Below are 16,712 nucleotides of genomic sequence, written 5' to 3' on the forward strand. Positions count from 1 at the left end.
TTGTTGAGGGGTAGTGGTGGGACAATGGTTCAACCATATGATGTCACCAGGGTTCACAAAGCATGTGATGTCACTTCCGCTACCTTTCACATTTTCGTCATTTATCCAATGGACATCCATTTCCAAGGTTAAATCAAAGATAAATGCTCACCTGTGATAGAGAAGTGCTAGGAACTGTAGAAGCAATAAAGCAGCGAAGGACAGTAGGAACATGAATCCAATGGGCTCCACAGAAAGATGTTCAGTCGTGGAAATAGTGCCATTTGAATACATCTTTGGCAGCTTAATGTGTATTGAGGGGCCAATCAGCTGAAGGAAGAAGGTTGCCCCAATCCACAAGAGGTTCATCATGAAATAAATAAATGTTGTCTGTTGGAAAGAAAGGGAAGAACAACAGATATTGAGATATTTACAAATAAAATCTGGGGCAGTATCATGATGGGCTGAGGCTGTATCATGATGGGACAGGCATCTGCGCCCGTCCACGTCCGGTCGGGGCTAGGGGCTCCCCACTATGCCCAGATTATTCAATATTCATTCGAGCAGATGATTAATCTCCAAGGCCCGTGGCCTCTGGACGATACCGGGACAGCACGAATCAACAGCTTGGGTTTGGCAGCCTCGCGCTCCTCTCCCCTCTCCCCCCCTACCCTCTCCCCCTACTATCGGCCCCCGTCCTGACCTACCGGCTCCTCCTACCCCCACTACTTTATCCGCCTATTATCTCAACACCAGGTCAGCAGTCAAGCACTGCCACAAACTTTTCATCTTACTGGACCTGTACAAACCCGATCTCCTATTTCTCACAGAGACATGGTTCCGCGACAACTCCCTTCCCTCTCTACTAGCCGCGCTCCCAGCCTCATACTATGCTTTACGAGCTGACCGACCTTCTGGCAAACTGGGCGGCGGTGTCGCTCTCATTGCCCGCAAAGAAATTTCCTTTCAAACTCTAGTCTTCCCCTCCATCGCCTCATCTGACTTCTTAGTCGCTCGCTCACTTTCTTTTACTACCCCGCTTACCTGCCTTCTTATGTACCGTCCTCCCCCACCCTCCCATCTCTTCCTTCCTAGCTTCCAAGACCTGGTTGCTACTCTAGCAGTCAACAACTCTTCAATCCTGGTGTTAGGAGACTTTAACTTTTGGCCCTCAGACCCGGCTGAATGTTCCACATCAAAAGAATTCTCGGAAACCCTTTTTTCCCTTAACTTCGCCCCTCACGTTCACTCCCCCACCCACATCCAGGGACACATCCTTGACCAGATTCGGACCCTGAACTGCCCAGTAACCTCTCTGTCTATCTCCCCTTGCACTTGGTCCGACCATTTCTTGTTCACTTTTTCCCTACCTCTTAGTCCAGCCCCCAAGCCCTCTCTTCCCAAAAACATCTGGGCACGCTCCTGGAAGCATGTAGATGTGGCCTCTCTATCCGCCATACTCTCTGCGTCCAGCCCGGACTTTTACGGTCTGTCGTCATCCGCGCAAGCCGACTCCCTTAACTCATGGCTTCGATCAGGTTGCGACTCTGTCGCCCCCCTAAGGCGGGTGTCATCCAGACGCACCAATGAGCAAACCGCTGGTTTAATGAGGAACTCAAGGCCCTAAAGCTCAGGGTTCGTCGTGCTGAGCGGACCTGGAGGCAGGATTATTGCCCGAACCTTAAAAACCAATATATCACCCTTCTGGCCTTGTACAAAAAATCAATCTTGGCGACCAAGACTGCCTATTTTTCCTCTAAAATCCTAACTGCCGAAAATCAGCCCAGAGAAATCTTCTCCATCATGCACGATCTTGCCTACTCTGACCGTGTTACCCTTAAACCAGCTCCATCCCAGTCCTTATGTGATTCCCTCAACTCCTTTTTCCTAGACAAAATTTCCAATATCAAAGCAGAAATCCCCCCCCTCCTCCTTTGTCGACCCCCAGAATCCGCCAGTCTCGGCTCGCCTTGATTCCTTGCCCCTTCTTACAAAAGAATCTTTCCTCTCCCTCCTGCCCTTGGTCAAATCAGGTTCCCCTCTGGATCCCTGCCCTGCTCACATCCTGAAACAGATCTTTTCTGCCTGTGTCTTGCCCCCTCTTAATTTCCTCAATAACTCACTGTCACAGGGCATTGTCATTCCATCTCTCAAATCGGCCATTATCCTTCCCATCCTCAAAAAACCCGGCGCCGACCCTTCCGCTCTTGAAAACTATCGCCCCATCTCTTTATTGCCCTTTCTGGGGAAGGTACTAGAGCGCCATGTGACCAGAGCGCTTGGCACCTTTGTGGAGGAGAACAGGGTATTAGCCCCCGTCAGGCGGGCTTCCGCCCGCAGACTCCACGGAGTCTGTAGTGTTATCGATCCTTGACAACCCCAGAGAGGGCATGGACACCAACCACCCCCAGGCCCTGGTCCTCCTCGATCTCTCCGCCGCCTTCGACACGGTTGACCACTCCATCTTACTGTCCCGTGCCAGGGCGGCGGGGATTGGGGGCTCGACCTTGGTCTGGCTGTCCTCCTTCCTGAGGGACCGCACCCAGGCGGTACGCCTGGGCGACTATTCGGCAGACTTCTGCGCAGTTCAATGCGGAGTTCCCCAGGGCTCCTCCCTTTCTCCTCTGTTATTTAATTTGTACATTGCCCCCCTCATTTTTGCCCTTCAACAGATGGAGGTCTCCGTCTACAATTATGCGGATGACCTCCAGCTCATTTTTTCTTTATCCACATCCCCTGAGTCCATGTCCAACTTCCAATCGGTGATGCTTTTTATCCGGGACTGGATGAACTACAACCACCTGAAGTTAAACCCCCACAAAACGGAGCTGGTTCTGACAGGTGGTTGCTCCAGTCCCTGGACCCCTCTGTTCTGGCCCCCCTCCTTGGGTCCTCCTCCTCCCCCCTCTTCATCTGTTAAAACCCTTGGTTTCAAACTAAACGACCAACTCACTCTTCACTCCCAAGTTAGCTCTGTGGTGTCCTCTTCTTTTCTTTCACTTCGTACCATTTGCAAAGTTTCCCGTTTTTTTTCTTTCTCTGCCCTTAAGCTCATAGTCCTGGCAATGGTATCCTCTCGCCTGGACTATGGTAATGCCCTTTACTGTGGCATGCCCGCCTACAGCATGCGACGACTTCAGCTGGTCCAAAACCAGGCAGCTCGCCTGGTCTTCAACCTGGCCAAATCCCATCACGTCACTCCCCTCCTCAAGTCCCTACACTGGCTCCCTATCCGAGAACGAGCCCAGTTCAAGCTGGGCTGCATCACCTTTCAGGCCCGGGCCGGCGCAGCCCCTGCCTTTATCTCTTCTGAAATCAAACCCTACGTCCCTGTCAGGGAGCTACGCTCATCCGCTCAACAATTGCTCATAGTTCCTCGCTTTAAACGCAAAAAGTGGGGTGGCACGAAATTTTCTACTCTCGTCCCTGCTTTTTGGAATTCTCTCCCTGCCCACCTCAGATCCTGCGCCCAATACACACTCTTCCGTAAGGCCCTAAAAACTTTTCTTTTTCTCAAGCTTTTTCCCCATAACTGCTTCTCTTCACTCTCCTTCGCCTCCTGCCCTCCTGGGCGCCATGAAACCGCCAGGTGTACGCGCGCTTTATAAATAATTTTAAACTCAAACTTATGTGCCTGGTGTTTAAACTTCAAACATGGAACTTGCCTGAGTTAATGCATGAACATTAGAAGGAACAAGCTAGAAACAGTAAACAGAGACTGCCTCTCTCTTTTTCAGACTTGTTCTGTCTAAAGTTCACAGTTAACCTAAGAAATTCTGTGTTCAATGTGTGAACTTTAGCCACCTCATATGCAGCAAACAGGCGTTCAGCCCATCATGTCACAGCATCAGGCATCACCATAAACAATGGCATACAGTAGTGTAAATTCATACATACTTGGAAGCAACATGTATTGGGGATATTGTCTAGCAACATAGAAAATCTGTCAACACTGTTATACATGGTTCCTTGCAAATGGCACAAAGGTATGTTAAACCTTTCACTGTTGTGGTTTTGTGCATCTCTTTGCTGGAGTTTTCTTCCCTAAAAATCCATGCTAGGTTGTTCAAATGCATGTACCTCTTTGGTTTCTTTGTGCACTTGTTCAAACTATATGTTTGCTTTTGACACATTCAGGGCTACATATTGGGCAAACCCCACATCAATACCTCATTGAAGCCTGAAAATGTAGTGATAAATGTGGAGGTAAATTCATATATATACATATACATATATATATATTATATATATATATATATATATATATATCCACAGATCAGGCTCCAAACTCGTAGTCCAATGGCGCTCTTGTCACCGGTGCTGACTTCAAAGCAGAGCCCCGCTTTCGTCTATTCTCCAAAGAGCTATCAATGATAGCATAAGTCAGCACTCAAACAAAGGATATATTTCCCAAATTTTCCTTTTATTGTTCAAAAAGGCAGCATTCCTCGCATAGTACCAACGCGTTTCGCAACGTACTGTTGCTTGATCACGGTAAGGATACAATGTTGCTGTTCTTTCTTATATTTTTCAAAAAAAACGGCCTGAGACCCATCAGTATGATCTCACTTCCTGTCCAGCAACAGGAAGTAGCTTGGGAGTTGTAGTTTTTACATTAAAAAAACGAGTGTTTGTAGTTCTGACATTGGGGTCAATGCAGTCTCTTATTTCTCTATGGATGTGTTAACATAATCAATCAAGTAATACATTTCTGTACATTTCATAGAAAAATTTCAGGGATGACGCTTATTGTATCATAACATTTGTCAAAAAAAAAATTGTCTTTTTTTTTTTTTTTTTTCCCTTCTCTCCATTAAAGTGGGGGTAGAGAAGGAAAAAAAAGAAAAAAAATGTTTTTGACAAATGTTATGATACAATAAGCGTCATCCCTGAAATTTTTCTATGAAATGTACAGAAATGTATTACTTGATTGATTATGTTAACACATCCATAGAGAAATAAGAGACTGCATTGACCCCAATGTCAGAACTACAAACACTCGTTTTTTTAATGTAAAAACTACAACTCCCAAGCTACTTCCTGTTGCTGGACAGGAAGTGAGATCATACTGATGGGTCTCAGGCCGTTTTTTTTGAAAAATATAAGAAAGAACAGCAACATTGTATCCTTACCGTGATCAAGCAACAGTACGTTGCGAAACGCGTTGGTACTATGCGAGGAATGCTGCCTTTTTGAACAATAAAAGGAAAATTTGGGAAATATATCCTTTGTTTGAGTGCTGACTTATGCTATCATTGATAGCTCTTTGGAGAATATATATATATATATATATATATATATATATATATATATATATATATATATATATCTCACCGATGAGGCGCCTTCACACTTTGTGCTTCATACCATTTATTGGAGATTTCACAAAGATGCAGCAGCTCGCAACCACCAGCTTTCTCCTAAGCCTTCATTGTCCACACGTGTTTCAGGAGCAATCTCCCTTATTCACTGGCACAGGCATCATTGAGGCACAGCAGCAGATTTCACAGCGCAGCTGTGCTGTTTTTGAATGTTCAGCCCAGTGGGCGTGAGTAACAAGTGCATGTTGGAAGACTGAGTTCTACTTATTAATATCTCAGTGATTGCGCCGTGAGTCCCCCTAATTTGATGGAAACCACAGTAGGCACTGGTGCTTGCAACCCACTTATAGTCTTGTCATTTCAACCTCCAACTGGACACAGAGTTCCATCAGCGGACCACGAGGCGGCGGCGCCCTGTGGCGGAAGAGCTGATTCACAGCGTAAAAGAAGAAGAGACGCTGCTGGAACTCCATGTCCAGTTGGAGATGGAAATGACAAGGCAGAATAGGGAGGAAGGTGGGCAGGAGGCGCAGGGTGGGGGTCGTGCCATGTACCATGTTATGTAAACATAAGCTTGTAAATCTGTGTATGTATATATACATCCACACACACACATACGTACAAAGCGCTGAAAAAAAACTGGATCAGCCAGATATAAAAGTGTACCTCCTCATCGGCTAGGCAGAAACCAATAAAAGGCTTCAATTAGGTAAGACTTTAGAGGTGCATGTGAAAGGGGAGCATTCCTTTCACTTCTGATTCCCATGTTGACCTGACCTTTGACCAAAACAAAAACCGGGAAATTTATTTAAAATTTACAAAAGTGTTGGGACACCGGGACTGTTCTCTGAAAACCAGGACTGACCGAGGAAATCCGGGATGTTTGATCACTCTACTGATTCAGCAATGGGAGAGCACAGAATGTTCCTATCTTCCTTCTGCCATCCTCCCCTGCTCCCTGACACACTCCGAAGGCCCTCCTCCTCCCTGAACTCACTGCGCCCACATTACCATCAGCTCAATTGGCAAAATAGAGCAGAATTGTCCCCAGAATGGTGAATCCACATACTGAAAAGAACGTGATTCTGATATGTCCTTGATGTAAATTCTAATTGCTCATGGGACATTTGGCCAGGAAAAATGTTTCTATAAAATCATCAGCGCCATTTTACCATTTGAGGTGCATGATTCCGGTTTCAATGCTGTGTCTGCTTGCTCTTCCGCTCTATATGCAGCTACACTTTTGATTCCTCTCTCCTTCTTAAAAGTGCTCATTCATCTTGTTTTGTCTATGAGTTCTATGGTATTTGTAGAGTGCCTATACACCTCCAGATGCAAGTGCCCTTTATGATAAATATTAAATAAATAAATGTGATATGCACAAACACCTAGCACCATGCCGCAAATTGTGCTATTTGCCAGGTATGGTGGAATCTCCTCATTAGGCAATTTAACCCAATCACGCCATGCCTGTGTGCTTCAGATTCTACTGGCCTACAAGGGGTACCAGAGGACTCTACAATGTAGGAGTATAAAACTCTTCACACTGCCATCCTCCTTGATGAGAACACCAGCAGGGGCTAAGTGAAGCTCCTCAATTTCATTGGAGATACCTCCAAATGCGGGTCATCTTTGCATTCTTTGGGCTCCCTTGATTGCTCATGGCCTGCCTGCCCTGACCCCCTCTCTTCGTGGTGAGTCACCTGGACCTTGCTGGTCCCGACATTGCACCTTATTCGCTTGCCACATTGTTCGCAGTTGCCAAGGCTTGTTGGTACTCCCGACGGGCATCGACCCCTCAACTCTTGACATCTGATGTGGGGCACTCGTGAACGGCTCCTGGTCTTCCAAAATGCAGCACGCATAGAAACAGCAAAAGCGAGGAGAAATAAAGCATTTCACCTTGTTTCGCCTTGTTAAGATCAGGTCTTCCCTGGTCTTAATTTTAGCAATGCCCCATATTTACGCCACCCACGTAAATAGGGGGCAGCATCAAAATCAATGGGTGTTGAGGCGAAACGCGTGCACTGCAACACCTTTTGCCCACCCTTTTCACGCTAAGTATAGCATTAAAGGGGGTCTTATTTACAAGGAAGAGTTAAGCCACATTAAGTGCCTTAATGCAGCCTTGTAAATAAGGCAAAGCCCCTATGCCAGAGGAACATCATAAAAAGTGCTGTTCCTGTGGCGATAGGGGCTTGTAAATATGCCCCTTGGAGAGTGCCCTCTGGGGTTGGGGTTCGCAGGAATGACACTAGTGATGATAAGTATACACTAATAGACATAATTGTGTTATTTTCCCCAAACATTATCATTGTTTCCCTCACCCTAATTTCTCAGGTAGCTTTAATTCTAATGGGATAGGCTGTGAGTCCAGCATGAGTCCAGCATGAGAAAGAGCACAACATACTTCACTTTTTCATGACATGCGAGAGAAAGGACGTCTCAACATAACAAATATTTCCATGTAGAGAAAACCCACAATTTTTGATGTTGTATCTTGACCCATCTCATTCACATGCAAAAATCTGCTGAAGTATGACTCTTAAAATTCATTCTCATAAAATGCATGCCAGCTAATCCTTATTTGTAGATAGCTTAATGTACTCATAGTGACTTCCAAAATGTGAATAAATCTTACCAAGCCGTATGATGCATAGATGTACAAATTTTGGGTGAACTAGGCCATAATTTCGAACATTTATTGAATGATCTGTTACAAATGCTCTCATGTGGCCGGCATGTTTCTTTTGGAAGCAAGCTTTCAGGCAGTCGGGGCTCCTGCAGGTAAGCGCTTCGGGGTGGGGGAGTCAACAGATGATTGAATAGGATATATGTATTTTATTTTCCCTATTCCGTCGTCTGTCGGCTTCCCCCCACGCAGCCCCGCACAACCGTGCTTACCTGCACAAGCGGTAATTGCTTTCAGGTAAAACAAAGTCTACTCCATGTACCTTCTCTGAGCCCTCCTGCTCAGTGAAAGAAAATTCTGGATCTGCCTCCAAACGAATGCTGGCCACCTCCATGATGCTGACAGGTGGAGGACAAAGCACAAAGGCCTCAGTTCATAAAGAATGCGAATCCGCACCTACAAGTTTGGTACCTCTCATGGGTGCACACTTATGACAGAAATTCACAAATAAACTCATGAAAAGGCACGGCATTTAAAGGTTTCCAGCTGGAAAAAGTTAGCGAATTCCGTAAGAGAAGCATTATACATCCATAATGGTACATATTGTGAAATTGCTGATGGTGAAATACCATCAACTTTATGTGCAATGGCCCTTTATTTCCTTTTTCTCCACAAATAACATGTTGTGCCCCATAATGGAATTTATTAGCCCCTTGGTAGGAGTTAATCTCAGATCATTTCAAGAGTGTGAATGTATAAGCAAGGAGTTTGATAATATGCACAAACTATCAAGTTTGTGGATGTTCCCAATATTCGCAGGCAATCCAACCTTTGCACACTACTCTTGAGTGTGATTTTCTCTTGCATTCTATTTCTCCCTCATGGGAATGTAGCACATGAGCAGAAGGATTTACAAGCCCAATGCCAGCAGTTTTTAATACCCTATACTTGTAATTCAAGCCATTTCTGTAGATAAATCAGAGGTACACATGCAAATGGCCCTGTGAATTGAGCATATAATCACAAGGAAAATCTCACTTATCTCATCTCCCAGGGGAAGCACTAACAGCATGGACGCCATTTAGAGGTCACCAGGGGTTGCAGCTGCGACCCCTGGCTTGTCCCTTGTGACCTCTGGCACTGCCTTTGCAGCGTCTGGCCTCACAGGAGACACAATCAGTACTAGGCACAAAAGCGCAGCTCCTCTCTCCTTGTTTTTTGTCAATTCCTTATTTCACTAAAAGAGAATACAATTAGTGTTAAAAAGAATGAATTACAGTTTGCCTGAACATGACCCTTCCTGGCAGCTAAGGCAAGTAAACAATTGTGTTAAATATATATTGTGTGCACACTTGCGGGGGAGAGTCTATCTGTGTGAAAACAAGTTGGTGTATGTGTAATATGTATATGTAAGCATGCATGTGTGAGTGAAAGTAAAGGTATAATGCAGTGGCCTAACAATAGATAGTTCTAACTTGTTAATGACCCCTGACCGTCCCCAAAACCTATTTAATTGCTAATTTCTCAAAAACGGCGGAACAAAAGTATACTAAATCACCAAAAGTTAGATTTTTGAGTAAAGCTCTGACTTTCTGCCACATTTGGTGTACTTCCGTTCTGTCTTTTTTTTGTATCAGAAAGCAACGTTTCCTATTGCAATTAGCATGGGAAATCAGCATTTTTGAAAATCCCTATTTATTTTGGTTTCTACTTGATGGATCAGCACAAAACTTTCATGGACAAATCTAAGGTTGATGAAGTTTTTCTGAAACGTTTTGTGCAGATTTCTAAAAAGACACCAACGTTATTAATGTGGAAAAAACTATTTACATTGTCAAGTGCTATGTTATGGCTACCACACAAAGGACAACCAAACACATCTTTTAGGTTAAATTCAGCTTCACCTCCCTCGAGTCACAGAAAGCACATTTTCTCTTATTATTATCAATTAACTGTACAATTAATTAAAATCATTACAGTAAAAGTGCTCAACATATTGCGGCTAAAACAAATAGTTAAAAACTGTTGTTTGTAACAGAAGTTTAAAACATATTTTGATCAAACAATTTGCCTCCCCTCCCCAATCCCACCAAAGTCAATCTTCCCTAGGGTTTGTGTTTATGGAGGTGTGGCTTTGGTGGCAGTCCGGGATCCCGTGTTGTTCTATGGGTAGTATGGGTAGCATTGTAGAGCTTTGATTCATTCCCATTGGCCTCTGATCCATTAACCATGAGAGGCGCTTTCCTGGAGGAGATACTGGAAGTGCAGACAGGCATCAATACACGGTCAAGACCACCTCAACACCATTGCGCTGGTTTTGTAATGTACTTCTCCAGAGGTTTATTTCGTTCATTTGCCGTTTTTAGGGCAGTCCTGATGTGGTGGATAAATTTCCCCCGTCTGCTAGGGTCATCGTGTTAGGCTTGGAAAAACACATGGCTGACACTTCGCTTCAGGATTTTGTTCCATTGATGGTACAAATCAGACGCAATAGTCGCCTACGTTACTTGATAAGATTGGGGCAACAACATAGAAGCTGCAGCCACGATTCCCTCTTGTATGGGCGGAGTCTACAGTTTGTGGCTCCCCCCCCCTTCGAGCCCGTGCAGCGTTAAAATCTGGGATTTCTAATTTGATTAGTCTCTTGGACAGAATTTTGCTTTGGCTGATGGAGTGATAGCGTCACTTAGGTAAGCCTGGGCTTTGCCGCTGTGTAAGATCTATACAGCGGGTCTAAGATAGGGCATGACGGAGGGAATTGCAGTCCAGATCAAATGATCACTTGTTTGCCTATCAATCTTTTCCATGGGTTCAGAGGGATCTCTGGCCTCAATATGCTCTCCTCCACTATATTCAATGTTTCGATAGCTTTATCAAGGGAGAAGTGCCAGGGCGTACATGACTCTTCGAAGATTGATCTTAACTGGTGTTTTAAGGTGTTAGCTGGGGCCCTTAAAATCCTGAGATAGAGGGGCATATTACCAACGTTAAGCGATATTTATCGCTAACGATGCTTAGCAACGAATTTTTTACCGCTAAGCATCGTCAGAAATTATCGCAGATTAACCATGCTATTATCAAGGTTTATCGCAAATGCGATAAAAAACGTCCGCAATGCATGAATATCGCTGAAAAGTCAGCGATATTCATGCATTACCGAGCTAATGCTCTTAGCCATGTTATCCACCTCCCATTGGATAACATGGCTAAGAACTGCTCAGGGCAGGTGTTAGTTTTTGGAGATATTCGCGCTTAGCGCGAATATCTCCAAAAGTTGGTAATAGGAGATAGCGATGTTAGCGACTGTTTCCAGTCGCTAACATCTTGGCACGCCCACTTTGCATGTCATTAGTGATAAATATCACTGACATGCAAAGTGGGGCCCAAGATGGTCGCTATCTCCTACTAGCTGTCACTAACTGGTGTTAGCGACAGCTAGGTAATAGGGAGATAATTTTATCTCCGCTTTCTTGGCTTTTAAAGCAAAAAAAGCGGAGATAAACCCCCTTGATAATATGCCCCAGAGTTTTATGATGTTGCCCTGGCACATCAAGTCTGGTCTCACCACTCCTAGCTCCAGCCTTAGCCTTGGAATTTGGAGCACTGTTTTATATGCTTTAGATTGTGCTGAGTTTAAGCAAGCATGCTGTGGCCCGGGGAAGGCCTGGTGGCCATAGCTGATTGCTGGTAGCAGTTTCACTTTTAACACTTTCAGTATTGGGCCGGCAGTCGGGCTGATCAGGTGATGGTTTAGTTGCTTGAGTAGATGTATGACCCTATTAACCTTGGTTCTCTCATGTTTCAAATGGGCAATCGCCTTAGCCCGTTCCGTGATTTGCAAGTTGCCCAAATGCCATTGTGCTTTCTTTTTCTGATGGTAGGTCCCAAAGATGACAACCTTGGTCTTTCCTTGGTTTTCTGTCAGATTATGGATGTTGTTAAAGCGATTTAAAGCAGTTAGGGCTCTTTGTAGGCCCACCTTTGTGTGATCTATTATGGCGGTATCATCGGCGTATTGAAGCTCCGGCAGCCTCGTGTTTCCTAGACTTGGTGTTACTAGGCTAGGTCTTTTTAGGGCGTCCCTCAGATCCGCTGTGTACAGGTTGAAAAGAATGGGAGCCAGCACGCAACTTTGTTTCAGCCCGTTCTCCGTGTTAATTTTCGGGGACACTGTGCTGGCGCTAGTTTTTACTCTTACCCAGGTGTCTTCATAGAGCGATCCTATTGCCTTCAGTAGGTTTGGTGGAATGCCTCAGTTTTCTAGCTTCCACCATAAATTTCTGTGAACCACTTTATCGAAGGCTGTACTGTAATCTATCAAGCAACATAAGAGTGGAGGGTGGTTCTTCCGGGTAGCCTGGATGGATAAGTAGGCCAATGCCAGTACGTTATCCATGGTCGATGCCTGTGACCTGAAGCCAGTTTGATAGGATGGTATAATGCTATTGGAATTAGCATGGGAAATCAGCTTTTTTAAATACCCCCATTTATTTTGGTTTCTACTTGATGGATCAGCACAAAACTTTCATAGACAAATCTAAGGTTGATGAAGTTTTTCTGAAACGTTTTGTGCAGATTCCTAAAAAGACGCCAAACTTAATGGGGAAAAAAACTCTTTACATCGTCTCAAGTGTTATGTTATGCCTACCACACAAAGGACAACCGAACACATCTTTTAGGTAAAATTCAGCTTCACCTCCCTCGAGTCACTGAAAGCACATTTTCTCTTCAAGAAGCATTACATCCAATAGGCAGAGAAAAGAAAGTGTTGAATAAAGTATGTGGATTGAAAAAGATGTATAAGACAATCTCGTCTCAACTTCTGTGCCAGCGTTCTAGTGTAGCAACTACTAACTGATAAAAACGCCTCTTATTATTGGCATACGTTAGAGATGGGAACAAATAATTGAGTAATAGTGAAATAAAAAAACAGAACAGTCATCAAAAATGCATATCATTTTAGGTGGTTCACCAATATTCAGACAGGTACAGTGGTATTACTAAGATATATAAAGAAGATCCACATTGAACAATCTGTACAAGAGGTATTATTGAACTTAATGTCTTACTTTTCAGGTCGTATTGCACATTTCAGAACCCTAGAAGTGTGCTCCTTCCTGAGTGGATTTGATTCATTTTTAAAATTAATGTTCTCTTTAAAACTGGTACAATGAACCCTCGAGGACAATGTATGGAAGGAACACTTTATATGTTAGAGGATCATTGGGAAAATCTTCCCCCTGAGAACTAGGATATATAGTAATATGTTCAATGTCAGAAAAAGGTCACTTCATTTCACAATGTTTCATTATGTTCCTCATCAATTTCTTAAGCATGCAAAATGTAACCACTGAAATGTGGGCAGAATTGTTATCTCGGTTTGCAACATGCATAGATCTTCCAGAATTCACAGTTCGATGACAAATGTATGTTCATACCTTGTTTCTCAATGATTTCAAGTCACTCTCAATTCTTTCCTGTGTTGCCTTGTCTTCCTTAATGGGCTCCAGGTAGTGGCTCATCAAGCTCTCCCAAAACTCCCTTGCATCCTTAAATGTGTTGATTTTCAAGACATCAAGAATATATTTAAATTCATATAGGTAATAAAACAAATGCTGCTTGTAAATTGATTGCACATGACAGTGACAACATTCACTTCCATCAGTAGGCATTCCTGCAGCAACATTTATATCAATATTTTTCCTCATCTTCCAAGGAAACAAACCATTCAGCCAACAGAGTTTTGTTAGCTCCATTCCACCCAAATATTTATTATATAGACCCACTCTTGTGAACATTCAATGGCTCGCCATAAATTTCAGGGATTTTGCTCCAATCTTAATTTAGAAAAAGCCTGTTTGGTTAGGGTCACCTTCACATTACATGTTTCCCTATGGCAGCCTCACCCAGTGCACCATCTCCTGAGGCGTTGTACATGCAAGAGTTCCCTGATCCCATCATCTTCGACAAATTGAGGTGGGTCTGGATCCTGGTGGTCAATTGGAGTGAAGGATACAGGGGTGTATAGTCACAGGGAAGCATGTCCGAGGCATCACAATATGAGTAATAATTCAGTAGGTTGAGTACTGTACAAGAGGCAACATATCTGTTTTTAGAGAATAAACTAGCTATCAGGAGCCATGGCCTCACTGTTATTAGCATTTAAGTGTCTTTGTCCGTGAGTCTTGGCATCCAACATTTTATGTCAACCCTGCAAAGGAGTAAGAGAGCAACATCCCATAAATAGACCACAGGATTAATTCCTGTTTTTACATACAACCACCAAAGTCCCTGTAAAGATGTCTAGTTTTGTTTAAAAAGGGCTGTTTGAAGCAGGAGTGGATTCCTATATGTGTTTGTGGTGCAAAGTAAACAACCCCTTCCTCTACTGAAAGGAAACACTGACATGTATGGGAGTGAGTATTATTCATCATTGTACATGTGTGTGTTCATTGGTGGAATTGCATGTTTCATACTATGATGTGTTCGGTTCGCGATGTCTGGCTGGGATTGATCTACCCACTTGAGATTCCTTTTTTTAGTGTGGAAATTGGTCATATCTTCCGAATTTTTCATGTCACAAGCCTAGTTTACGGGTGGGTGAAGCTGATGCTGAAGATGACCTTATCAATGGCAGAGCCAGTATGAATACTATATAATCAGTGGAGACACAGTGTGCCCATCACAACCTACTCTTACCATATTTATCATGTACACTATAGCAGAGTTTCATGGAAGAGCATATGTTCGCTCCTAACATACATTGTGTAATCTCTTTGCCTGTGTGGGACACTTGTAATGGGGATGTTAGAAATGAACCCACTGTGACAGTTTTCATGTGGGGTGATGAGAATTCAAACATTTCTCACAGACATAAAGGATTTTCTAACAATGAAAATGTCTAACAAAGCGATGCTACAACTATGGCGGAATCAGTTTTTTTTTTAAACCAGTTTGTTACTCCACGGTAGACTGGCATGTTTCATCTCCCTCATGGACTAACAGACTTGTTTCAGAAAACAAGTCCTGCTACTGACGGTGTCAGGAGAGGGTGTGGAAAGTAGCAAATCTGGTATAGACTATAAGCAGGGGGTACATAATTTACTGTGTATCGTAAACAGCCTCTGTTCCGAGTTGTCCTTCAAAATATTAGAAATTACAAGCACAATTTATTATTTTCTGCACCAAGTGACACATAAATCATGTTTTTCACCTGCTAAATTTCAGCAGGTTTGACCAGTTGAAGTTCAATAAAGGAAAACTGAGGGTGTGGAATTTACAGTGAAACTCAGAATTTGCATCCCTGCACAAACAAGTATTTGGAATTCACCATCCCACTCATTGTGAGGGGGCAAATGTAATAGCTGTAACACACGGGGACATGTTTAATAGCTCCACCAAACTGCATGTTGACTTTACTAACCTCAACGGAATCATATGTATTTTTTTACTTTCTCTCAGAGATTCCAGCTGCTGAAAACAGCAGAAACCTGGGGAAATTAAAGAATTTCCAGGGAAATCCGACCTGATAGCACCAATTCCCCATTATCCCTCATTTCTTAGTGGATGGTCGGAGTCCATCTCATTATGGCCTGGATTTTTCCTGCCATCAGTAACTCCAGGGGTGAGGAAAATTCGGCCCTTTTTCTGGGCTACTCATTAATGAGGGCCTAAGTGTCTTGCACATAATTATGTCTATGACGTACTTATTCCCTGTCAACCAGCCAGTTACTTCCGTGGGGTTGGTAGTGGCTTTCTCACTTGTCCCCTTGTGCTCCATCTCAGTGTCTTGTTACATGGACCGTTTTCTACTTTTTCTAATGAGTGAGCTGCTCGCATTCATATTTGTCCTTCTTTCTTTGGAATTAAAAAAAGAAACTCAGGAAAATATTTACTCACATTAGCCTTTCCACCAGTGACGTAACACAATGTGAGGCCCCCCCTGCAAGATATGTTGAAGGAGCTCTCATACTCCAATCAGTAGGGGCTGAAAGGGCCCCCTCCAGTATGGGTAAGCCTGGGGGCGCCACTGCACGGCAGGGGCCTTTGTTATGCCCCTGCTTTCCAAATTAAATTAGAGTATAGTATGTGCAATTTTTGTGCTTTTTGTGCCACCTGCCTAGGTTCTTGACGTTCAATTACATAGACCTAAAATATCTGTAAAGTTACATTTTTATACTAATTATTTGAATAAAATGTAATTTAAATAAATGAATTAAAGTGATAACTGCTTAATAACAATGCTAGGGCAATATATATGTACTCATGTCCCGGTGAGTTTCGGATACTTACCTTTTTGCCCATTTAGATTTACAAATTCTCAAGAAGTGTAAACAAATTAACTCACTTCAGGAAGGTTCTCTTCTTGAAATACACTGCATCTTGACTTCTCATTGAGCTGTTCAATCCAACCTACAGGAAAAAAAATACAGAGTATAAAAAATATGGCTATTCTAAAAAATAATTGTTATAAGTGTTTTATTCTGTTTCTACTTTTTAACCGCATGCGCGCTAGCGGTTTTCCCGCTGCGCGCTGAGATTTTAAAAATCCCTTACGTGACAAGGTCAGCTCTTCATCCGCGTAGCGCAGGTTACGCCCATGACGAGCTGACCTTGTCATGAGCGTAGAAGGGGTTAAATTATATGTGTTCACCATGGAAGGAATTGCAATGTTAGAAAACATTATGTGACTGGCAGGTTTTCGTATAGTATCCATACCGCTTAAGCAAAAGAAAGCTGAAAATATTTTTGTATTTTATATTGTGGGCAGTGGTGGCCCG

General features: G+C 43.4%; 1 protein-coding gene across 1 annotated transcript in view; it reads right to left on the reverse strand.

Moving 5' to 3' along the window:
* LOC144762616 (chitin synthase chs-2-like) overlaps positions 1-16,712 on the reverse strand; it is a 350,513-nt gene that overhangs the window by 39,694 nt on the left and 294,107 nt on the right. Inside the window, exons 15-17 of the mRNA XM_078647843.1 lie at positions 16,280-16,344; positions 13,371-13,481; positions 152-369 (exon numbers count right to left, since the gene is read on the reverse strand). Of these exons, the coding sequence (XP_078503969.1) occupies positions 152-369; positions 13,371-13,481; positions 16,280-16,344 (394 nt within the window). The remainder of the gene's footprint in view (positions 1-151; positions 370-13,370; positions 13,482-16,279; positions 16,345-16,712) is intronic.

The sequence above is a fragment of the Lissotriton helveticus genome, chromosome 6 (genome assembly GCF_964261635.1).
Source record: "Lissotriton helveticus chromosome 6, aLisHel1.1, whole genome shotgun sequence".
NCBI lineage: Eukaryota > Metazoa > Chordata > Amphibia > Caudata > Salamandridae > Lissotriton > Lissotriton helveticus.